The following is a 26,527-nucleotide window of genomic DNA, read 5'->3' on the forward strand; positions in this document are numbered from 1 at the left end:
GGTGGGCGGATCACCTGAGGTGGGCGGATCACCTGAGGTCAGGAGTTCGAGACCAGCCTGACCAATATGGTGAAACCCCATCTCTACTAAAAATACAAAAATTATCTGGGCTATGGTGGTGCGCACCTGTAATCCCAGCTACTCAGGAGGCTGAGGTGGGAGGATGGCTTGAATCCAGGAGGCAGAGGTTGCAGTGAGCTGAGATAGCACCACGGCACTCCAGCCTGGACAACAGAGAAGACCCTGTCTCAAGAAAAAAAAAAAAAAAAGAGAGAGAGTTAGTGGTTAATCAGTTTAGGTCCTTCACTGGGATTAAAGTTGGGTCATAGGTAATTCAGTAAATTAGTTTCTTTAAATGGCTTAGAGAATTCTTCTGAGACAAAAGTCAAACAGTTTTGGGTCATTGTTTTAAAAGCTGAGTAGGTAAATACATTCATTTATTGAGCACCATCTATGTGCAATGCAATGCACTTGAAACATCACCCACTTCCCCAGGGCTTTTCTTAACTGACAGAAAAAGGGGGAGAGTGACTGAGTAGAGCATAAACATGACTAGGAAAAGTACTTAGAGCATAAATAGCGGTTTTTGAGAGCCTTTAGTGCCTTTCTAGGAATATTTTCACTACCCTCTCCACTGTGATAACAAATATACTTTGATGTAGTCTCAAAGGAAATCTTTAGGCCTATGCTTCCATATCATTTCCAACCCCCAACAATAACTTCATGTGATGAAGTTTAACATTATAAATGGAAGGATGAGTATATAGTTCAGTAGCTCAAGATAATGCATATAAAGATCCAATAAATATAAAAGCTGCCTTTTATTTAAAACGAGGCATATTCTTGGGTGCGGTGGCTCATGCCTGTAATACCAGCACTCTGGGAGGCCAAGGTAGGTGGACCTCTCGAGACCAGGAGTTCAAGACCAGCCTGACAACATGGTGAAACCATCTCTACAAAAAATTAAAAAATTAGTCAGGCATGGTGGCCCATGCCCGTGGTGCCAGCTATTAGGTTAGTGAGAAAGTAATTGTGGTTTTTTGCTGTTAGTGGCTTTTTTTTTTTTTTTTGCCATTAGTGGCATTAGTGGCAAAAAACCACAATTACTTACACACCAACCTAATACTTGGGAGGCTGAGGTGGGAGGATGGCTTGAGCTCAGGAGGTGGAGGTTGCAGTGAGCCGAGACTGCACCACTACACTCCAGCCTGGGCAACAGGTGAGTCAAAACACAAAAAGCATTTTCTGAAATACAAGATTTAAGTGAAAGTAGTATTTGCAAGCTGGAAAGCCATGTACAAATGCTAGCTCTAATTCAAATTTCCCAGCCTTAATTCTTTCTTGTAAAGGACTGTCTTCAATTACATCCTGTATTCTTTCAATGGAACAAGAACACACGTTAAAAATGGTATTCAAACAAAGAAATACAGCAACTCAGTTTATTACATGCAGATTCTTCTGCATTGTTGCTAACAGTTCACTGGTCCAAAATTACTAAAATACTTAAAAAACTATACATTATGTAAACAAAACATAAATAAGACAGCATAGTTCTTTGTACATATATTTAGTACAGGCTGTTAGGGATTCTGGAATATGTACAATTTTACATCATGGACTGCATTTTGCACAATGCATAAATATATATATATATATTTTTTTACAGAAACAAAAATAAGATTTCACTAATGACACTGAATACCATATCATAGATATGCTGCAACAGTCCAAATTCAAGAAGAAACATGTCAATGAAAATGTGCAAAAGGCTAGCTTACTCTAAACTATTCACTTTGTTCACTTTATGTTCTACAGACAGGTAAATCCTGACTTTAAACACAGAACCTTGAAACCCTCCTCAGAACAGTAAGTGAAATGGAACAGATTTTTCCCTCCCCAAGAAAACAAAGCCTTGTTGCAAGCTAATGAAAAGATACATTAAAACACACACACACACACACACACACAAAACTATGTATAGTATGCTTTCAACAGTATAATAAACATTTAAAATTTTTATGGGAGTCAAAACAATGCCCCATTATTTAAAAACTGGCTCTTTTAGTCTAAATTCAAGATGCAGCTCTGTCAGGCTTCTCTAAGCCCGATGACTGAAAAGCAGGGAAGACAGACGCAGGATTTCGACTGGCAGATACAACAATTTGAGAGAGAGATGGAGAGAGTGAAGAAACCTTAGATGCTGGAGTATTTATGGTATTCAAAATGGCTCCTTCTGGGCTAACCAACAATTTTTTGACAGGTGTGTCCAAATGAAACACTGAAGTGCTAGTTGGCAGTGGAGGATTACTGGGGCAAATGGCAGAAACCAAAGATGTCTTAGCCAAGAGAGTAGCTGGAGACTTAATTACTGAAGTCAGTGATACTGTTGGTACAGGAGGTGGAACAGGAACTTTAGCAGTTGTGTTTATGAGTTGTGGTGATGTATGTACTGTGGGTATAGAACTTGCATTCCCAAAAGAGTTTATAAATTTTGTAGGGCTTCTTAGAGGATGTTGTAGAGGTTGCCCACTTAAAGAATTATTTGATGCTAGTGTGATCTTCTGGGCAGAGTTATCTATTGGTGTAGACTGAATGCCTTGGCCACTGTTAAGAACTAAGGGGGCTCCATATTTTGGATTAGTAGATATAAGGAGAACATGGCTGCCAGCTCCAAGACCTTGTGGTGGAACAATAAACCGGGTTCCGTTAATCATAATCTGAGTACCAGGTGCCAAAGGTGTATTGGTATTGATGACTATTTTTTGCTGAATACAAGGTTCACTGAACTGACTCCCGACTAGACTAGTTACATTGGATGGTGCCGAAGCCGTGTGAATGGTAGCGACACCTGGAGCAGAACTGTAACTGGGGGTTTTTACTAAAGCTTGCTGATTTGGCAGAGAAGCAAAATTGGAAATATTAATTATTTTACCTGGACTTGGTGAAAGGGACGACAATTCAGTTTGAGGTTTATTTGTGTTTAAATTTGTTGGCACTGTAGTTGAAATCCCTGGTGACTGAAACTGGAGTGAATTCCGAGACTGTCTTTTAGAAAGAGATACAGAACGTGTGGCTCCTGGTACTGCTGCCGAATGTGGAACTGTGTTTATTATTTTAGGGGATGTAGTCGCAGGTGTAGGTAAGGCAACCGTAACAGGAATTTGCAAAGCTGATGTTAAACATTTAGGAGACACTACTGGTTGTGTAGTTGAAATCAGAACAGACGATGCAAGGTGTCCTGTTTTCACAGTTGATATAGCCACAGTGTTTCCGAGACTTGATGAGCAAAGTCTATTTGACAAAATAGGCATAATTCTTGAAGAGGTATCATTTCCACTGACTAAAACAGGAGGTCGTGCCCCACCTGAAGCAGAGGCTGAGGTCACTGAAAGGGAACCCAAAGATAAATTTGCTCCGGTAACTGAAAGCATGTTTACTGCTCTTGCTGCAGAAACCACTGATTCATTAACAGGGGTAATATTCTGACTCACAAAATTTGAGCTTACTGGAACTGAATTACCACTTGTTGACAATGGCAAAACATAGCCCTTGCTACTTTTGTCTTCTCCTTTTGGAGTTACATTTTGTAAAATGTTAATTGATGGTATAGCTGGCACAGTGCCTGAAGTATTTACAATTGCTTGACCTATGTTTAGTCCAATTTTCACATCTTTTATCTGAGACACAGCTGGTGATGAACTTATTTTTATTGGTGTGCCCACTGTAGATGGAATCAGTACTATTTGGGGTTGCTCTGGAGTCTTAACATATGCTTTATTCAATGGAGGAGGAAGAGTTTGTTTTAACGATTCTGCAACAAGAGTTGGGGTTGATGTACCACTGGGAACTGGGGCATTAATAAAAACTAATTTCTGGGCAGAAACACCTGGAGATGTCAGTGCAGGTGTCATATTAATTGCAGTTCCATTGCCAGAAGAAAGAACAGATGGAGCTGATACCAGCCTAAGTTTCTGAACTGGAGTCCCACTGATTACATCTCCATTTGTTGTTGCTGTTGCTTCTGACCTTGTAACAGGGTAACTTTTTGTGATATAATCTACTTGTTGCTGTTTAGTTGGAGTATGAATAATATTTGCATTGTTTTGTCCAAAATTTGCTGCTGATATACTAATTACACTTACTGAACTACTTGTTGTTGATGGTAGTAGAGTACTAGAACAAACAGAGGACTTCAAGGGAGAAGAGGGCATGTGTGAAGTTTTATCTATCATGTGGCCCAAATCACCACTGCTAGTGGGGTGGCCTAATGTAAGTTTGAGATTATTCCCCATGGATGGAGCAAAGCCAGCTGGAATGGAAACAGAAGTCGGTGTCTGGCTAAAAGGTGAAAGACTAGATGTAGTAGTTGTTCCAGCTACAGGCGAAAAAGCAGAGGAAGTAGTTGTTGATTTTGGCACCAGAAATGCCTGAAGCTGAGGAGCAAAAGTGAAAACTGAACTTGAAGATACAGTATTGGGTGAATTTTGATCTAGGTTGGTCTGTACTTTTACAACTCCAGTGTTCCCACCTCGTGTCCTAACAAGAATTGACTGTGAATCTCTTATGCACACAGTTTTCAGCTCTTGCTTTGCTTCAGAAGAATCAGAAGTCTGTTGTGCAAAACAGTTGAAGGAACTACCAGGATTTATAGACCCATTTAGTGTTGTTGTTGATAACAGAGGCTGACCTGTGGAGGAAATGGTGGGTGAAGCACTGGGCAAGGAGAATGTGGCTGCTGAAACTGCATTCTTGGCTTTTCCTGCCTCACTCTGGCTAGTCTTAACTGATGGTGTTAATCTACTTACGGAGGTTACAGGCGACAAAGGCTGTGGTCTAGCACTACTTATATTTGATAAAGGTGTAATTGTTTTGTTGAAAACTGTATTTGGTAGTTGGGTAGAAACACGTCCTGGTGAGTTGACAAAAACTGATGCTAAAGAAGAATTTATATTTGTTGTCTGTGGGAAAGATGAACAATGTTGTTCTGTACCTTTCTGTTGAAGTGGTGGCATTTCTTTTGCAACTGCTTTTCCTTCTTTATGTTGAATCACAAAATTCTTAGGCAGAATAAGAACTTGCTGCATGATTTTTTCTCCTGTTTTAGGATCCACCACAGGCTGCATCTGAATCTTTACAGAGCTATTTTGAAGATCTATTGGCAACCACTGGCCACAGGGCATTTTGTATACCATTTGTAAAGGACCTTTTGTGTTGGTGTGGCAGGTCAATGCTGGCTTTATCGGGCTTGCTTCTGGAGGAGATAAAACTGGTTTTTCCATAGCAGGAGCATTTCTACCTGTGGAAGGAGGCAGTTGATTTGTTAAGGTCACTTTGTTCCCAATATTCTTTGCAAGCAAAGCCTGAATGGGTTTGGTCCCTTTCTGGAGAGTAGTCACTGGTACTGAATCCAATGCAAATGACTCTGGAAATGATGGCTCTGTATGCTTTGATTCACTGAAACAGTCAATCTGCACATCACTTTCTAGATTCTCAACTGTTGTCTCATTTGTGCTTAACTTTGCCTTCTTCCTTGGAGAAAGCTCTTTTGTGCTGTCATCCACATAACCAGTTTGTTTGGACTGTCGTTTAAGTGTTTTAAGCAGTGTCTTCGGTAAGTCTTTTGAAGGCAATTCCTTTTTCAACAGCTTGCTTCTAGCCACAGGAAAATCTATTTCTGACAACTTCATATCATCTGAAAATTATAAAAACAGGCATTTTGTTTATATAAAACAGCAACTAAATAGTAATAACATCAACTGTAAAAAAGAAAGTCAATCTTTGAGCTGGCAACGTATTAAGAAATCTACTGCAGGGTGATTCAAAAGCCTTAGCACCACTGATGAAGACAAAGGTAAGGTCATCTTTGATATGATAATCTAGATATCATAACCATGCCCAAGAATAACCTATTAATGAGAAAATTTTTTTGGTCAAAATTTTTGATCAAGAATTCTGCTAATTCTTCTGCCAGTGTTAAGTGCAAAAAACTGTTTCATTAGAAATACCCAAGTCAACAATGAGGGCTCAGAATTTAATCTGGAAAGGAATCTAGTTCTCTTTTTCTAGCTAGGAACATTTTGATACCATAGAGAGATGGTTCTCCAATCTATTCTATTTCTAGAGACCCTGAAGGACAAAAAATATCCAGCTTTTTCTGATGTTCATCCTTAGAGTGAAAAAATTTATGTTCATATTCAGTCAAACTACGTTTATAAGACATTACTCTTAATTTGCCAAAGATGGAAAACAATAAGTTAATGCACTTCTAACCACTCTGTTGCCCATATTAACCTCTATATAACCAAAGAAAGTCATTAAGCTAGATTTCCATAATGTAATCTGATAAACTGAAATGAATTACAGGTAATCTAATCCAGCCCTTTATCCTTATTAAAATGATATGTTCATTCTGGTCTCATTAGGCCATCAACGGTGGTAATTCCTGAGAAAATAATCTTCACAATATTAAGAACTTGTCAAATTCTATTTCTAAAGTAAATTTCAGATAGAGTGCTTCAAAAATACTAATAATAAAAAGAAGAGCATGAACCAATTTCAAAGGGATTATAGATCAAGGGTGTGTGGTTTGTAATGGGCAATGACAGGCCTATAGTTTGGAGTCAAGCACTGGCTCCTGAAACTCCTAGAAATGTAATAATGACTCCAAGAAACTTTTTTTTTTTTTTTTTTTTTTTTGAGACAGCATTTTGCTCTGTTGCCCAGTCTAGAAAGCAGTGGACAGCTCACTGTAACCTTAAATTCCTGGCCTCAAGTGATCCTCCTATCTCCACCTCTTGAATAGCTGGGACTACAGGGATGCAACCACCATGCCTGGCTAATTTTTTTGTTGTTGTTGTTGAGATGGGGTCTCGCTATGTTGCCTAGGCTAGTAGAAACTTCTTATAAGGATGTGGACAGTACTTCTTCAAAACATAACAGATTTCCCTAATCAATATATTTCATTGACCATATTATCTTTTGCCTTCACAGCAAACAAAAACTTCTCTTTGTGCCTTCAGTGTTGATTTAAAAAAAAAGTTTAATGCTTACCTGAATCAAAGCGATCTTTCTCCAGGATATCCAGAGGTTCTGCTGAGTCTGTAGACTTGCTGATTTCTCCCTTAGGAGAGTCTTTTCCAAGATCTCCTTCACCTTCATCAGTAGTCCATAGTTCTCTAGTAAATTTATCATGATCAGGTTGTCTTCTGAAATCATCATAGTCTTTCTTTAGGCGGCTCCTGAAATAAAATGCCCAGCATAACAAATAATACATATGTATTAAATTCTTGGAATCTAACTTTTAACATTTTAAACTACATATGGAAATATTTTTTATTAAGTCACTAGAAATTATGCTTTAATCTTAAGTGTCTCTAAGATACTTAGTTCAGTCTTGCCAATGCTCAGGAAGACAGAACCTATGGTATAGGCATAAGAAACTTGAAACTTAAAAAATTATATGTATCCGGCCAGGCATGGTGGCTCATGCCTATAATCCCAGCACTTTGGGAGGCCGAGGTAGGCGGACCTCTTGAGCCCAGGAATTTGAGACCAGCCTGGCCAACATGGTGAAGCCCTGTCTCTACTAAAAATACAAAAATTAGCCAGGCGTGGTGGTAGGCACCTGTAATCCCAGCTATTCAGGAGGCTGAGGGACGAGAACTGCTTGAACCCAGGAGGTGGAGGTTGCAGTGAGCTGAGATCGTGCCACTGCACTCCAGCCTGGGTGACAGAGCGAGACTCCATCTCAAAAAAAAAACAAAAGAAAGAAAAGAAAAAAAATTATATATATCTGCAAATTTCGGAATGAAGATTTGAACATACCATCTGATCATCTTTATAAAGGTTGCTGTTAGACCAATTAAATGAGACAACAGTAATTTTTTTCTAGCTACACTGACAGATTAGTCTTAAAATTACTGACTATAACACATCTTAAAAGGTCATTTAAGAAAGTTTAAGCCAGAAATTCTAAGCACCAGTATCTATTTTTGTGACTATTATACAGAGAGTAACAAATCTATCACTTAATCCTGGGAGTAATTGTAACTAAACCTCTCAGTCTTAATAGAAGTATTTAAAAAAATTAAGCCTAGGAAAACAAAGCTGAAAAGTAATCTTTCACAGAGATCTTTTTCATATAAAAACATAATAGCTTTATTTCTGAGAAACTAGAGATGGAAACATGGTATTTTAGAGGTCCTTTATTATTCCTTTTGTTTTCAACTAAGTTTTCTACCTTATCCTCAACTTTTACCCTTAGTGTTGTTTATTCAAAAAATAAACATGAACATATGTTCTCCATTTCCTTCTTTCTTTCCTTTCCTTTCATTTCCTCCTTCTTCTGGCTGTCACCCAGACTGGAGTGCAGTGGCACGATCTTGGCTCACTGCAACCTCTGCCTCCCAGGTTCAAGCAGTTCTCCTGCCTCAGCCTCCTGAGTAGCTGGGATTACAGACGCGCGCCATCACACCTGGCTAATTTTTTAGTAGAGACGGGGTTTCACCATGTTGGCCAAGCTGGTCTCAAATTCGTGACCTCGTGATCTGCCCACCTTGGCCTCCTAAACTGCTGGGATTACAGGCGTCAACCACTGCACCTGGCCATGTTCTCCAATTTATTTTTGCTACACATTCTTATTTGTGCACATTAGATTTTAAGTCCTACCTCTGTCACTTACTAGTTGTAAGACTTTCAATTTTAACTTAGTTTTTTGAGACAGGATCTCGCTTTGTCACCAGGCTGGAGTACAAGTGGCACAATCTTGGCTCACTGTAACCTCCACCTCCCAGGATCAAGCAATGCGCCCACCTCAGCCTCCTGAGTAGCTGGAACCACAGGCATGCACCACCATACCTGGCTAATGTTTGTATTTTTTGTATAGACACAGTTTCACCATATTGCCCAGGCTTTAAAATTTTTTTTTTTTTTGAGATGGCGTCTCACTCTGTTGCCCAGGCTGGAGTGCAGTGGCACGATCACAGCTCACTGCAAGATCTGTCTGCCTCCTGGGTTCACGCCATTCTCCTGCTTCAGCCTCCTGAGTAGCTGGGACTACAGGTGCCCACCACCACGCCCGGCTAATTTCTTGTGTTTTTAGTAGAGACAGGGTTTCACCGTGTTAGCCAGGACGGCCTTCATTTCCTGACCTCGTGATCCGCCCACCTCAGCCTCCCAAAGTGGCTTTTAATTTTTAAAACATTAAAATTCCTTAATTTTCAAAACATTAAAATTCCTCAATTTTCTAAGCATCAGTTTACTTATTACAAATGAGAATAATAATAGTACTTACCTCTCAGTATGTGTGACACATAAATATTCAACAAATGTTAGTTGATAATTGCTTTCAATTTATGTATGTTTTCAATTATTGTTAAGGGTTTTATGGAAGCACATGAGGGCTGTTAAAGGTATTAGAATGGGTTACCAAATGATAACCATAAAATGAATCTCCCTTTCAATCTATAAGATTGGAATGAAAAAATATCTATGTGGGGATAGTATAAAGTTCTCCTCCCTTCTCACTCTCAGTAACCTTCTCGGTCTCAGTTAATGGCTTTACTTCTTATTTCAAGAAAAATGGAGGCAATCAGAAGAGAACTTTCACATGCTCATACCTCATCTGCAACTCACCTTAATGTATATTCCTATTCTCCATCTCCCTACCTAAGCTAACACCTCCATTTAAATGCATACTCTTACCTCATCAAGGATAACACTCTACCAAATGTCCCTTCCTTTACCTGAATCCATTTTTTGTCTACTAAATCATTTCCATCAGTACACAAACATGTTATTCTATAACACAAACAACAACAACAAAACACACTCTCTTAACCTCTTTTCCTTCCAGATACTGCTCCATTTCTCTATTCCACCTTATAGCAAAACTCCATCAAAGAGGACTCTTCCATTTCCCTCCCCTAATTCTCCTGAATAGACTTCTAAGACTTTAATCCACTTTTCTACTACCACAGCTCACCAAGGTCATTAATATGATCCTCATGTTGCCAAATTAAATCATAAATTCTTATTTCTCATTTCCTCAACCCATCATGAGCAGCCCTCCTTTATGAAACATTTTCTTTACCTGGTTTCCAAAACACTTCTCTTCCTTGACTATCTTCCTGTTTTACTGAACACTCCTTCAAAGTCTCTCCTACTCAGTCCTACTCATCTTGGCCATTTCTACATGCTGGAAGATCTAGTGCTCGCTTTTCTTTTCTTCTCTATCTATGCTCATATACTAAGTGATTTCTACCAGCCTTATGTCTTTAAATACAACCAAGATGCTGACAGCTCCCAAATCTGTACCCCCCAGACTCCCTTGAACTCAGACTCCTATACTGAACTGCCTATTCAATAACACCAATTAGATGTCTAAAGAGCATATCAAAGTTAATATGCTCAAATCTAACTCTTCAATCCCCTCTACCTCTCAAATTTGCTACTCCTTGAGTTTCCCCTATCTCAGTTAATGGCAATTCCATTATTCCAGTTGTTTAGACCAAAAATAGTGGGTATCATCTTTTTCATTCCTCACTTTCTCTCATACTCCATATATCCAATCCTTAAGCAAATTCTACCAATCCTACTTTCAAGGTATATCCAGAATCCAGCCACTCCTTGGTATCTGCACTGCTACTATCCTGGTCCAAGTCTCTACCATTTTTCTCCTGGATTACTGCTATAGTATACTGGTTTCCCTGCTTTCATCTTTGTCCCATTACATTTACCTCCACCCAACAGAGTGATTGCTTTAAAACATAAATCAAATCATGTCCCTTCCCTGCTTAAAACCCTTCAATGGCTTCTCATCTCACTCAGTGTAAAAACTCAAATTCTTAAAGATCTACATGATCTGGCTTCCTTCCTCCTTACCTCTCTGACTCTTGCCTGTTACCACATTTCTCTTCACTCGCTCTGCTCTGGTTACGCTTGCCTCTTTGCATCTCCACTAAACGCCAAACATGCTATCAACTTTAGGGCTTTAGTACTTCTATTCCCTCTGCTTTCCCCTCAGAAATACACACAGCTCCCTTCCTCATTTCTTTAAGGTCTCTGTTCAAACACCAAACTCATCAGGGAAGCTTTCCCTGACACCTGATTAAAGAGTAAACTTCATCCCGCCCAAATCAGCCATTTCTTAACCCCTTACCTTGCTTTATTTTTCTTCACAGCACTTTTTTTGCCACCTGACATTTGAGTGTGTTTTTTTCCATGAGAATGTAAGTCACAGAGTGGAGGATTTGTTTAGTCAACAATACTTTCTCAGGGCTTAGAAAGTGCCTTGCACACAGCGGGCAGTCAAAAATATCTGCCAAATTACAAATGACTGGAAAACTACTAAATGATTCCAGGACATCATCCAAAAATCATAAATTAAGGACTATAAAATAAGTAAAACAGATTATAACATTTGAATTACCTGTTTCTTTGGAAAGCCTTCATTAACTTTGGTTCCCATGGCAGCAATTCATTTAAAAGACGTATCAATGTACTATGTAATTCTTTTACAGCTTGCCTCCGATGATACCATTTTCCCTGAAAACAATGTTTAAAGTAAATCCCTTAGATTTATTCTAAAAGTAAATGTCAAAACTTATTTCCTGAGTAAAATACAAAAACGCCAATACTCCATAAAAATGTATTTCTTCTTCAGAAGCTTGCAGAAAGGGGGAACACATCCTGTAATAAATTTTATTCAATATATGTAACAATTCTCAATTCTACCAGAGAAATCTGAAACCTGTTTCATCCAACTGGAAGACAAAAATTTAAAAAATGTTTTAAAATTGCATCAATTGTAAATGTTTTAATAAATCATTTGTTAAATATATGTAAAAATACAAACATTTATATAAATTCATTAAATAAGTATGACACAGGTCATTTCAGTAAAGTTACTGTAATTTTCCCAAAGAGTGGGGAAAAGGGAGAGAAAAGGTAGGTTTGTTATCATGTCTAAAAGCAGTCTTTTTAACAAACTTCCTAGGCAATTTTACAATTATTTTATTTTACAATGTTTCTAGCCCAGAAAAGCAACCACGCAGTTACTGTTTTCAATACTCGAATGCTATACTAAGAGTTAATAGTTACTGATGTCCTCTCAATTTGCTAAGTATTAACCTAGGTATTTCACATATATATATATATATCTAGAGAGAGCTCTAGCATTTACAAAAAGCATTCTGAGATGTGTGCATTGTTATGTTCACTTTACAAATGATGAAAATAAGGCTCATAGAGATTAAATGACTTGCTTAAGGTCCTGTAACTTAAACCCATATCTGCCTGATTCTGAAGTCCAAGCTCTTAGAACCACATCACTACCTCTTAAAAAGTATATCACATGAATTCAATCTGACACAGGCTATAAAAACCTCTAGAAGATACACCTCACCTGTATATATAAAATTATTTGAATAACACAGGAACAATAAATTTATAGCTGCTAAGCCACAGTATATACCTATTATTACCATCACCTACTGTTATATAATCATTTTGGGTTTTTTTTTTTTGTAATGGCTTTAAGATATAATTCACACATCACACAATCCACGTGTTTTCTTTCTAACAAAAGATACATAATTATATACGTTATGGGTCACATTTAACATGCATAAACTTAGATTTTGTCCTATAGCAACTGTTGAGTCCATTTGCATATAAGTAGAACACTAAGGCGGAAAAACTACCACTATCTAGAGCAAAAACTATTACAAACGTGCATAAATTTCCCAATATATATAAGGATATATATATATATAATATGACCTTCGAATTTCAGTCATGAAAATTTTAGTTACATATAAACCTGTGTGATGAACGGTATAGTTTTACAAAAAATATCCTGTGCTTTAAACCAGCAGAATGTTTATGCACATAAACAGGTAAATTTCTACCTCTGAGGTTTTTATATCTTAGAAGAGGAATTGCTTACTAGAAGAGTAGGAAGATATAAGATTATATATGTGCATGTGCACATAATGAATATGGAACCTAGGCTCATGACTAATTCTTGTTTCTTAATGGTATGATGAATCAAAGAATTAAGAAAAAAAATTCAAGAAAAGTAATTTTTATTTCATATATTAATCTAGATAGCCTTCTTTCTTGTTAAATGTGTTCTAAAGTACACAAAGGATCCAACTTAAAAATGAGCTACACTTTACAAGTTTATTTTTCTCAAAGAAATGTTATAAAAGTGCTTATTTTAAGCCATGAAAACAAAACTATTAAACTGATACACAATAAAATTGAACAAAAAATAACTTTCATTTAGAAAAAGTGAACTTAAAATAGAAAATAGGTAGACTTTTCCCTTTAATAAGGCATGTACACCTTGAAAGTTTTTCTCAAAGAACTGTTATAAGATAGTAAAAAGTGCTTATTCTAAGCCATGAACACAAAACTATTAAATGATACATATAAAATTGAACAGGAAGTAACTTTCACCTAGAAAAAGTGAACTTAAAATGGAAAATAGGCAGACTTTTCCCTTTAATAAGGCATGTACACCTTGAAAGTTTTTCTCAAAGAAATGTTATAAGATAGTAAGAAGTGTTTATGCTAAGCATGAACACAAAACTATTAAATGATACATTATAAAATTGAACAGGAAGTAACTTTCATCTAGAAAAAGTGAACTTAAAATAGAAATTAGGTAGACTTGTAACCAACATTCTTCCACTTCTCAACTATTTGGCTTCAAAAAGTGAAATGGTGAGAGTGGAAGTAAATCTTTCCTAAGTTAAAGAGAGAAGAAAGAGGAAAGATATGATGGTAGGGAGACTATACTCTTTGTGGCAGAATTAGCTGGAAAACTGTTCAAAGGCTAGGGAACACCAGGCATGCTGAATTCCTCACCGGGAGTTACAGGAGAAAAATGACAGTTGCAGAGTTACTCTGGGCAGTATGACTGCTGCCTGGATTAGCATGTGGTAGTGTGGTGGGGGACGCAGAAGGACTAGCAGTATTGTGGCACAGAAGATCTTACTTAGGTCTAGGTAGATGAGGCACAGGATGGGGAGACTGGGTAGCTGGGATATTGTTATTTCAAGATATTTGTCAACTGTATTTCTGCCTCTGTTGAATTACAATATTAATTTTTGTAGAAAACAGTTTTTAAAAGATCAGAAAGTTTTTACCTTTTAATTTTATTACTAATCTTAGAAATTTAATCCAACATGGAGAAATATACTACTGAACTAGAAGACTGTATATAAGGAAGGAAGCTTAAATATTATGATCAGAGAACAGACTTCTTTCATACAACTCTGTCTTACCAACTAATCTGTTTTGAAATGTCTGTTATCTTTTAACATTATATGTTTTGTGGCCTTCTTCTCTTTCTTTATATATTTTCAGTCTGGGGTAGTGGTGGTATAGTATTTCATTCATAATTTGAAAATGCTTATTAAATCATTCTATATTTGGAAAACAAACCCAAAAGTTTATTATTTTCGTAATACAAATTATAAGAAAGTAAAGACTGATAAAATGCTTTGTCTAGCAGATACATAAGAATATAAAGATCACAACAAAGGGCACCCCTATACCCTGCCGTGGAGAATGTGAGTCAAGTTTTTATGTTGCTCAAAAGCATGCAGAGGTTTAAAAAAGTTGAAAATTAACTGTTCTGGGATTGCTATTTGAGGTAAGGTGCTTTAATTACTGAGAGTAAAAGGGAAACTCACACTGCCTGTTTTATGTGCCATCTTCTTTGGTCAAAACATGGTGCTTATAACCCCAATCAAATTAAAATAATGACACTGTCCCTTTCTACTTAGTAGTGGTCTCAGAGTTTCATGGTATACAATGAAATTAATGTAAAGAGAAGAAAAGTTATATAAAACAAATTAGAGATGATAATCTGCCTTATCTTGGGTCTAATATAAAAATCTACTTAAAAATCAAACAAGTATTTATTGAACTTTAAATTAGGTCATTAACTAAAAGCTACTAATAGCTTTTCTGATTGATCAACTTTATTCATATACACGGACAAGGGAAAAACAAAGAACAATGATCATGTTTCATCTAGTATGAAATTATTAAAGTTGAAAGCAAACTAAAAGGGCATTTATTTTCTAGAAGAAAATGGTCTAAAGTTATACAGGGAAGTACAGTTGACCCTATGTATCCAACCACAGATATAAAATATTTGGAAGAAAAAAAATGAATGGTTGTGTCTACACTAAACACATACAGACTTTTCTTTCTTGTCATTATTCCCTAGACAATACAGTATAACCACTATTTAAATCACATTTACATTGTAGTAGATATTATAATACAGAGATGATTTAAAGTCTACAGGAGGATGTGTGTAGGTTATACATAAATGGTTATATATACACCATTTTATATAAGGCACTTGAACATACATGGATTTTGGTATGAAGGTGGGGTCCTGGAACCAATCTCCCAAGGATACTGAGACACAACTGTATTTGCAGATAGAAGCAGCCATTAGACTAGAATTCTATACTCTAAATACTAACGTCTAATATCCTTCCGCTACACAATGCTGTATCTCTTGGACCCCACAAAGACAATTCCTAAAGAAGAAACAGATTATATTGTGAAAGTACCTATATTTACATGTAGGTATCCCTGTATTGTAAGAATTAAAATCCCTAAGACTTATTTTAACTTTTAAAATTACAATAATAATTAAAATTATAATGACCTAAAGTTAAGAGTGAATTAAAAGCAAAACAGCAAGTTCTTCTATGTTCAAACACAAAGACAGAATGTGGATGTAATAAAAATCAGAAAGGCCCTTAAGACTCTTTCTCTATACTGATTAATACAGAAACAAAGATAAAAATGGCAGACAGATAATTTAGTAAAAGATCATTTGTGGAGCAGTGCTATGACTTTCTCTAATAAAAATATATTTAATAAGCTTTATGCATCTAATTTTAGTTCTGACTTTCCTTTATAAACAAGTATGTGAATATAGGGATAAATCAACTGTTTCCATGTTAGAATTTTCACTATTTTCATAGGCAAACAATACTTTCTAAGAGAATCTCAATGCATTATATGAATTTAATAACTCAAATATTTACTGAAGGTCACTTTATAAAGGGACAAGTAGTATTTTTCTTTTACGAATCAACAAAAGTATGAATTTCAAGTGTACATTATGGAACCAAAGACATACAATATAATTTAAATTTGAAGCTTACCTTTCATGCTTTCTCATCCAATGTCCACAGCAGCTGCAGATTGCCAGCTCCCTTTCCATAAGATGGCCCAACTACAAAACACTGGAGGTTTTATGACCCCACAGGGATTGCTACAAAAAGGAACTGGTCTATGGTCACAAGATTAAGTCCTTCATTATATTATGCAGTTTTATAAGTCTTTGAGTGTAACAGATTAATAACTTAAGGAATCATAAAGGAAAATAAAAAATAACTTACAAAACTACACAATATTGTAAAAACAAAAGTTGCATCTCTACGTATGTGAAATGAGTGGGGAGGGAAACGTACCTCACAACTAAAGAACAACTGCATTCTGCTACAGTAATCTGGGATGGGTATGACAGCACCAGCATAACACTGGCTGGGGTGTGGCAAGGAGAGGGAGTTGGCAATCTACTGATGCTGGGGATACTGGATACTTAAAAAGGAAAAAAAGAGGGACATAAATAAATTCTAGATTAAATGTCTCATTACAACAAATATATTTTGCACACTTTAATTTAGATGCTTTGTACATTAAACTTAGGTGAAAGTCACTTGTTTATACAAGCCATACAGTTACTTACACAGATTTTTCTTGTAATATTATATCTAAACAAAACAGGTATTGGCAGTCATATGAAGAAAAAATTAAAATCATATAAAAATATACAAAGAATGCTTTTTTAAATGGAGATGGTATTATTGTGGAGATAACATTTTTATTAAAAAGAACAGTACAAAACATATACAACGAAAGTATGAATGCTTTTTGCCTATATGCTTTTATTTACAAATATGTTGTTAGATCACAGACACATGAAGCACAAAACATTTTTTGTTACAAGTTTAATTCTTGTCACAGACTTAAATTATGTGGTAGAGAAGGTATTAAATATCAATATATTACAATATATTATGCTTTTCTTTTCTTTTTTTTTTTGGAGACAGGGTCTTGCTCTGTTGCCCAGGCTGGAGTGCAGAGGTGCGATGTCGGCTCATGGCAACCTCCACCTCCTGGGTTGAAGCAATTCTCCTGCCTCAGTCTCCCTAGTAGCTAGGATTACAGATGCCTGCCACCGCGCCCAACTAATTTTAAATTTTTGTTTTTTCAGTAGAGATGAGGCTTCACCATATTGACCAGGCTGGTCTTGAACTCCTGACCTCAAGTGACCCACCCGCCTTGGCCTCCTGAAGTAGTGGGATTACAGGCACGAGCCACTGCGCCCGGCCGTATTATGTTTTTTAATTAAAATGCAAATACCTTTTAGAAAAGCTAAATGGATCCCTACAAAAAGAAGTCTTATTTAAGGGTCTCGTGCACTACTGACTGAGTGAGCTGGGCACTAAAAGATGTCTCATTTAAAATCACTAACTATATCCAAAGGTATAATCTAAACTCACATGTATAAAAACAGAATATATATAATAAACTGTAACTAAGTATTTTAATAAACTAATTATCTGACATTCTCCTTAGTCTAAGTACTATTAAATGAAAAGGTAATACTATATTCAATAAGTATTCACTTATTTTTCTTACTGCTTACCTACAGAAACTACCACCATATTAACATATTCCTGCATATTCACAGTTTTGGAGGTAAAACATCATGTTAATCATGTTGGTACACAGTCCCTGAAAAAGTGCTATTTTGACAGTATAATCCATATAAATATGAAAAAAGTTAAGAAGTATTTTAACACTGACAGAAGCTCTAACATGAACTATTATATATGCTATTATTTTCTCTTGATACTCTTACCAATTTTTACTTAAGACTAGGAGAAAAGGAACGCGTTTGTACTTTAAAGGCATCCCACACTGAATACATTGAATAGTATATCCAACATTTCCAAATTAGTATTTAAATAGAAAGCATGAAGGCAAACTACAACAATAATAATGATAACATTGCAAGTTTCTCTGTCTTCCGGCTTTGTAGAGGGGGAAAAACTGGGTGACAGGTCACATTCCTGGTAAGGTAGTTCACTATCACTGGGGAAGAAAATCTAACAATATACATTTAAGAGATAATGTGCTATCATTTTCATTTACAAAGAATGAACCGTGGACTAGAAATTAACCACTGGTTGAGTATCTGAATTTGACTGTTTTCAATAAATTGATGTTAGCCAACAAACTGATGATATTTTAACAGATCTATATATGCTATCAGAAAGATGGGTTCTCAAACAATTCACAGCACAATCTAAACCACAAAGTAATGGCATGTTTATCTGGCATAAGACGGGCATAAAAAGTTCCACGTAAGTGAAATTAAGACGGGAAATATTTGAAAAGCAGGGACAGTATCCTACTTACTTTTATTTTTTCATATTCTCTCACAACGCCTAACTCTGACAGAAAAGGCCCACAGTAAGTGTTCCACTACATAAGCACATTTCTCATGTAACTGAGGTTTCGTCCTTAGATACAAAAGGTTATTTAAACATTGATTAAAATGTTCCTAAAATATAAGTCTTTCAGATTTTCTGACAATATAATGAATACAATCTAACTCTTGATGACTTGGGTCATCATTATAAACAAGTTATTTTGTTAGTTTTAAACTCCTAAGACCTGCTTTTAAATATTTTTTTCAATTTTTTTTAAAAAAATTATTCATTAGCCGGGCATGGGGGCTCATGCCTATAGTCGCAGCATTTTGGGAGGCCGAGGCTGGTAAATCACTTAAGCCCAAGAGTTCGAGACTAGTCTGAGAAACATGGCAAAACCCTGTCTCTACAAAATATCCAAAGATTAGCCGGCCATGTGTAGTCCCAGCTACTGGGGAGGCTGAGGTGGGAGGATTGCTTGAGCCTGGGAGGTGGAGGTTGCAGTGAGCCAAAATCCCACTACTGCACTCTTGCCTGGGTGACAGAGTGAGACCCTGTCTCAAAGATAAATAAATAAGTAATTTATCAGTGTATCATGCTGTCAGTAAATCTGCCTTAAACAGCTCCTGTCCTCATTAAAAGTAGCTGCTACTACTTATTAGAATTACATCTTAAAGAACTGGTTTCCCATAAGGTCTTTCTATTTTAAAGTAGTGGAACATCCACATGTGTACTCTGTGCTCTCTATTTAGGCTCCTTTGTGCTCTCTGCTGGATTCTGGGTTAATTTTCCTTCAATATATAATGTACAATTTTTTTCTTTTTCTACAGAGTCTAGTAAGATGCTAAGAAAGTTTTATTAATATTCAGTCCATTGAGTTTTGACATAATTTCCCAACTCACAAAAGGCACTGAATTGAAGTCTTTCCAAAGATTTTTATATCTTCTATAATACAAAAACACAGAATGATGTAAAGCTCATTTTTTTTTCACCTTAACCTTCATAGATTTCAATTCAATTTTCCAGAACCGTGGAAGGTAGTAATCAAACTGTTAAACAGAAGACAATACAAATTGATTGGGACTTTGAAAAATGTTTGACATTTAAAATGTTACTTATATTTGAATAAGGGTATGTGATACGTGATTGAAAAAGGTTTAGGCCAGGTGCGGTGGCACTCATGCCTGTAATCCCAGCACTCTGGGAGGCCGAGGCAGGTGGATCACCTGAGGTCAGGGGTTCGAGACCAGCCCGGCCAATATGGTGAAATCGCCTCTACTAAAAGTACAAAAATTAGCTGGGCGTGGTGGAACATGCCTGTAATCCCAGCTACTCAGGAGGCTGAGGCAGGAGAATCGCTTGAACCTGGGAGGCAGAGGTTGCAGTGAGCCGAGATCACACCACTGCACTCCAGCCTAGGCAAAAGAACAAGACTCCGTTTCCAAAAAAAAAAAAAAAAAAAAAAAGAAGAGAAAAGAAAAGAAAAGAAAAAGAAACACTAGAAAGCTCTTGACTACAGAAGGATCTGTATCTAGGTCAACCCCTTTGAAACTCAACTCTGTGCTGGGATATACGGAATATACAGCATTAACTCCCTGCCTGATGTAGAAACAATGTACAATCTTTTTCCCTTTTAACGGGAACTTTCTTTGGAAGAAAGAGGTTTTCAAACATTGTTTTCATGCAAGTTTCCCTGATGGGATTCAAACCATCAAGCCAAACTGCAGTAAGTAGAAACAGTGAGCACTGTAAACAAAAGTTAAAATCTAGTTCTTAGTTGTGCAGAGTAGGATATGAATGAAGATAATGCATTCTCAAATAATTCAGTGACTACAGTCAACTGAAGCTTTGTTTGCCTTACCAGTCATATATGTCTGGTTCACATTTCCTATCATCTAGGTCCCCTTTTTCATTATTATTCTGAACATGTCAGTTAACATTTGATTCTCCATAAAATTCATGTTATTTGCCCTTCTACCCTACTCTCAAACAACATATTAATATAAACATGTAATTAAGGGAAGTGAACAAATGTCTATGGTGTCTGGTGACTTATGAATAAACACAGCTTGAAAATAAAAGATTAAATATTTTATAAAACGACAGGGGCTAGCCCAACCAACCCTAATTAAAAATAAAAATTTTAGCACTTTGGGAGGCTAAGGCAGGAGGATCGATTGAGCCCAGGAGTTTGAGACCAGCCTGGGAAACACAGCAAGACCTTATCTCTACCAAAATATACAAAAATTAGCCAGGTGTGGTGGTTTGAGCCTCTAGTCCCAGCTTCTCTCAAGGCTGAGGTGGGAGGATCACTTGAGCCCAGAAGGTCAAGGCTGCAGTGAGCTAGCTATGATCGTGCCATTGCACTCCAGCCTGGGTGACAGAGCAAGGAGCCCCTATCTTAAAAATAATAAAAATAAATTAAAATAAATAAATATTTTAACCCACAGGTTGAGGATAAAATCTTACTCTGTAAGTGAATTCCTTGACGATAGGAACTTAGTTTTAATCTCTGGATTCCTACCAAGTTCCTGGTACTATACACAGCACATAGAAGACATTCAGAAAATAGTTACCTAATAAATAAGGCTAGAATCTGTAACTAAGCAGGTAAAAAGCACATTTTATCTGTTGTGCAACATTTCCAAAAGGTCATTTTAATTTTTAAAAGATTTAGTGTAACTATTTAAAGGTAAATTGATTTTCTCCCACAGCTGAGATAGTTTTCAGTTTTGTTAACCATTAACGAGTTTACCAGAAGATCTAGAAAAACATATTGTACACATGATGTGACTGTTAAAACCCTAAATAAAACTAATTTTAAGAATAATTTAGAGATTATTACAACCAAAGCCATGAAGTAAAGTAATCAGGGCTTACTGAGAACTGTGAATGTACTTAAAGCTCCTTATACTGTAGTACAACAGATTTTGTATTCTAAACAGCTGGCTATAATATTAAAAATATTGATACCTCACTGAGAAAATGGGACATGAAATGGAGAGAAGAGGGAAAATTCCATTATCCTTCAATATAATAGAATAAAATTTATTTTTTACAGGTGTTAGAAAATAAGATTAATGCACAATAATTTCTTTGCCTTATATCAGTATTCATACAGTGAAAGCCGTTAATGTTATAAAACCACTTATTACACGTAGTTTTATAACATAATTAACACACTACCATTACATGTGTAATAACTGGTTTTATAACATTATATGTAGTTTTATAACATTATTTTATAACATTACTTGTCAATATTTTTCCATTTACTTATGCTATCATTCCTTACAATATCTTCAGTTAAGAACATACACATCATATTTCTAAAACTGAATAAAGAAAATACATATATAACTATATGGTTTGTAACTTATTTCCTATACTAAGGGAAGCCAAGGTCCAGACTCTTTCTTAATCATCGATGGAATCATGAAGGGTAAAGGTTAACACAGACAATCACAAGTTCTATCAAGTACAAGTCTTAATTAGAAGTATATTATGTAATAGAATTCTATGACGGGATCTGGTATTATGATTTCACTGATTTCTACCTAACTTTCAAAACATCAACTTGTTTTCTCTCCAAGTAAGTTGGCAGCAGTGGATAGAATGAAACAATAAGGCCCTTAGCAAATACAGGCTTTTACCAGGGTTTTACAACCTCAGCACAACTGACATTTGGGACAAGACAGTTCTTTGTTGTGGAGGAATGTCTGTGCATTGCAGGATCATTACAATGTAGGATGTTCAGCAGCATCATTGGCCTCTATCCATTAAATGCCAGTGCCACTTCTTCAACTATGACAATCAATGTCTCCTAGGGAAGTGGAGCAAAATCATTCCTGATTGATAATCACTGGCTTATACAGAACTCTGTGACCAAAAAACTGGGGGGGTTAGCATCTCTGATCTAAGCTTCTGACTTCTCTAATATTCAGTCTAGCTAATGTACACCCTTTGGTTAGGTAAGAGAAGTATTATTATTGTATTCTGAATTTACATTAAGAACATAATAAAGATTAATTTTATCCATTACTTGAAATTTCTTTAATTCTTTTTAACATACCTTTTTACATACTGTAATCATTATGTACATATTATTTTGTATGTCTTTTTGTTTTGAGATAGTCTTGCTCTGTCGCCCAGGCTGGAGTGCAGTGGTACAATCTCTAGCGCAGTGGTGCAATCTTGGCTCACTGCAGCCTCTGCCTCCCTGGTTCAAGCAATTCTCCTGCCTCAGCCTCCCGAGTAGCTGGGATTACAGGCACGTGCCACTACAGCCTGGCTAATTTTTGTATTTTTAGTAGAGACAGGGTTTCACCATGTTAGCCAGACTGGTCTCCAACTCCCAACCTCATGATCCGCCCACCTCGGCCTCCCAAAGTGCTGGGATTACAGGCATGAGCCACCGTGCCTGGCCTATTGTGTATGTTCTTAAAACTTAACATTTCACAAATATTTCCGTGTTGTAACAATGATCTACCAATTTTACTAGCTATATAACAGTGTGTTAATATTGTTTGGTTAGTCATCTCGCTACTGCTGGACATATGGATGGTTTACAAATTTCCACTACTAGGGGTGGTCTGCTAAATACACCATTGTGTATATTACTTTTGGGGGTAGGGAGAAGAAATGGGGAGAACAAAAGTTAAATTCCAAATAGCATTACAGGATCAAAGCACACAGGCGGTTGTGCTCAATATGTATAGCTTTCCTTACATATTGATTATAAAATTTAGAAATAAAATCTTAGATCTTATTCAATGTTGAGGGGCTTATCTAAGATGTATTAGAAAAGATGTGGTCTTACATTTAAAATTTAATTATCGATATTTATAAGACTTTCATTTATCATCACATAACCCAGAAGAGGTTTTTTTCCTTATAAATAACATATTTATTGCAAAATTTTCACTTTTCCTCATGCCCAATCTCTACAAGGGTCTTTCCTTAATTGAAAAAGATGGAAACTTCTTTGAAAATCAGAACTATGATACAGAACATAAAGGGCATTAAACAAATATGAGGGAAAAGGGGATTATACAAAATATATATTATTAGAAATATAAGTTTGGCGAAATCTTCCAATTTTTATGATTTAGAAAGCAATACTGTCTAACAAATTTCAAGTACAATAAGATCAGGTAATGTTATCAGTATCTTAGCTCTATTTTTCAGGAAAACTAATAAATTTCCTATATTAAAACAGGTATTTTTTAAATAATTAAGCAAAATGCAAATTTTATCTGCTAACTAAAACCACAAAAATAAAAACAAAATGTTCCGATTTCTTCTTTAGATCATGAAAGACTGCTATCATGTAAATAATGATGAGAAAGAAAAAACTAAAGGACTTTGTCAAACTACATATTTATCTCAACCAGAGGTCTCACTTTTAACAAATCTCTGGTAGATAAAAATTAAGTTCAGTACCACAGGATCTAAAGGATGATGAGGACTTTTTGGACTAAACCCCTAAATGGAGTGATGGGATCTAGTGAACTAAGTTTAAATTTCAGAAAATTAAAGCATTTTTCTCTTCACATTAACCATAAACAAAATTAGTTGTTTTGCAAGAATGAGTAAACAATCTAAATTTTAAAACACTAAGTCTTCCAGTACAATGAGTAGTTCAATGACAAAACCTCTAAAAGGTTAAAAAGACCTTGTTATGTAAACATAAAGCTGCTCTAAAAAATAAAGTTTATTAATTAAAAACAAAAAAACTTAAAATGGAATGTTTACCTGAGTGAAAAAATGGGACCATTCTTCCCTGCTGCTTTTCTACTTTGGTAGGAAATACTACCTGGAAAGTCCCTGCAGAGAAGCCTCCTGAAGCAGCTAGGTGTTTGTATTATATGAATCCATGTTAAATCCTTTATCACATGTGTAATTTCTATCTTTAGTAATGACATTTATAATTTATAAAAAGAAATATTTATAATGGAATATATCTTGTTACTGGAGCCATTATCATAGATATGAATGTTGATAATAAAAGAATTGTTTTGACTCCACATACTTAGTTTTGACAATGATATACTCTTATGAAGATCAGTATTAATACTTCATTTGTCTGACAATAGTGAAGGAAGGCCACAAGACAAGGAATCAGTCAAAAGAGTTGTCACTATTACCAAGTTTATACACTTCATTATTAAGAAAATCCTTCAGGTCCTCACTATGAACTCAGTTCTAGTAAGTATGGTTACCTGCTTTCTTAATCCACAATATATCAACTAGGGCAAGTATATGGACACACACAAGAAATGACAGGTGACAGACGGCCTGGCAATGAAAAAAAGACAGAACAAAAGCAAAAATACAAACAAAATCCTTCAAAATATATTAACCTAAAAGCCTTTTGGTGAATGTTTAATCAGAGCTACTAATACCAACAGATTTTTAGAGTAACAATATTGTTATTCATAATGATGACCCTCAAGTCATAAAGAAAAGGTTAAATTGTGTTTAGTACAAGGAGTCAGGGAAGTTTTTCCATTAAAATTGTTTTAGTATCAAAGGTTTACATTTCAGTTATCTAGAAATTCAGTTAACTGAAACACCTTACTCCCAAAAGATGCTAAACTGGCAGTACACATACATAACATAAAACATAACATAACGTAACGTAACATAACATACATTACATAACATAAACATTCAATAAAGTTAATTCCTAGAACATCTATCACAATCAATATTAGCTTTTGTAAAAAATAAGGAACAATAGATGCAAACTTTTATTGTCTATTTGCTTTATGCTGTGTGGCTGTTTCATTGGTTAAGATAATCTGTTCATGTAAACAATCTTTTAAACAGTTTAAATTAAGGAGAAAGAGCTCTTATGTTAGTAATCTCAGTAAGATTATCCCTGCTAAGTACAGTTCCAAGAATTTCTACTTTTTGAAGGGTGGAAAACATATTTTAAAACTAATATGCAAACATCAGGGGGCATGGACAAGTTAAAAGTTTAGAGATACAAATCAACTAAACCCTAGGGTAATCTAAAATTTTCTGATTAACATGCCCTCAAGGAATACAATGTCAAATATTTGTAGTTTATGTTTTCTTCTTCTGTTTTTTTGAGTCAGGCTCTGGTTCTGTTGCCCAGCCTCGACCTCCTGGGCACAAGTGATCCTCCTTCCTCAGCCTCCTGAGAAGCTGGGACTACAGGCATGCACCACCACGCTGAGCTAATTTTTTATTTTTTGTAGAGACAGGGTCTAGCTATTTTGTCCAAGTTGGTCTCGAGCTCCTGGGCTCAAGAAATCCTCCCACCTCAGCCTCTCAAAGTGCTAAGTTTACAGGCCTGAGCCACTACGCCTGGCTGTGGTTTATGTTTTCTTTTATTCTTCTTCTACACAGTACCAATGGAAATGAGGTGAATGGCTTTACAGAAGCCTCTAGAACGCTTGCAGAAGTCTTTTTCTCCTATAATATATGCCATAAGTACATAATTCAACTACGCTTAAAACTATGCATTAAAAAACCCTCTAATTTATAATATGGGAATAAATGAAAGTTATGTTTAACTGTAGCATAAAAAATTGGCAAATTTAACAGAATGTTTAGAATGAAATATGGACACCTCCCTAAAAACAAACAACTTCCACAAAAAACAGTAACACTCTGATATTTTAAAAAGACTATTCCTTCCTATTAACGAACAGAATTAGTCCTTTCTGAGCGTAAAACATAAAAAAAAAAAAAAACCCTCTGGCTACTGAGTAAATAACATTTACGTAACATAAATATTTGAGGAATATATCACAGCAGTAAATTTTAATGAAACACATGGTCTTCCACATCAAGAGACTGCCTATACACCTAAAGTGTATACGTATAAAAATATAAGAATCTAAACCATTTTTAATGAAAATATTTCCAAAATATGCAGTTTTCCACATTCTCAAGTTAATTATTGAACATAATGTTTTCTTGCTAATTGATGACTATCATCATGAGTATTCTCT

At 35.8% G+C, this 26,527-nt stretch overlaps 1 protein-coding gene across 2 annotated transcripts in view; it reads right to left on the minus strand.

The window, feature by feature from the left end:
- Window positions 1–1,411: 1,411 nt before the first annotated feature.
- KIAA2026 (KIAA2026 ortholog) overlaps window positions 1,412–26,527 on the minus strand; it is an 85,541-nt gene continuing 60,425 nt past the window's right edge. For both annotated transcript variants that reach the window (XM_003273833.4, XM_030810692.1), the window contains 3 exons: window positions 11,429–11,544; window positions 7,051–7,238; window positions 1,412–5,692 (listed from right to left, as the gene is read on the minus strand). In XM_003273833.4, coding sequence (XP_003273881.2) covers window positions 2,073–5,692; window positions 7,051–7,238; window positions 11,429–11,544 — 3,924 coding nt within the window. In that variant the 3' untranslated portion in view covers window positions 1,412–2,072. The remainder of the gene's footprint in view (window positions 5,693–7,050; window positions 7,239–11,428; window positions 11,545–26,527) is intronic.

This window comes from Nomascus leucogenys, chromosome 1a, assembly GCF_006542625.1.
Source record: "Nomascus leucogenys isolate Asia chromosome 1a, Asia_NLE_v1, whole genome shotgun sequence".
Lineage (NCBI taxonomy): Eukaryota > Metazoa > Chordata > Mammalia > Primates > Hylobatidae > Nomascus > Nomascus leucogenys.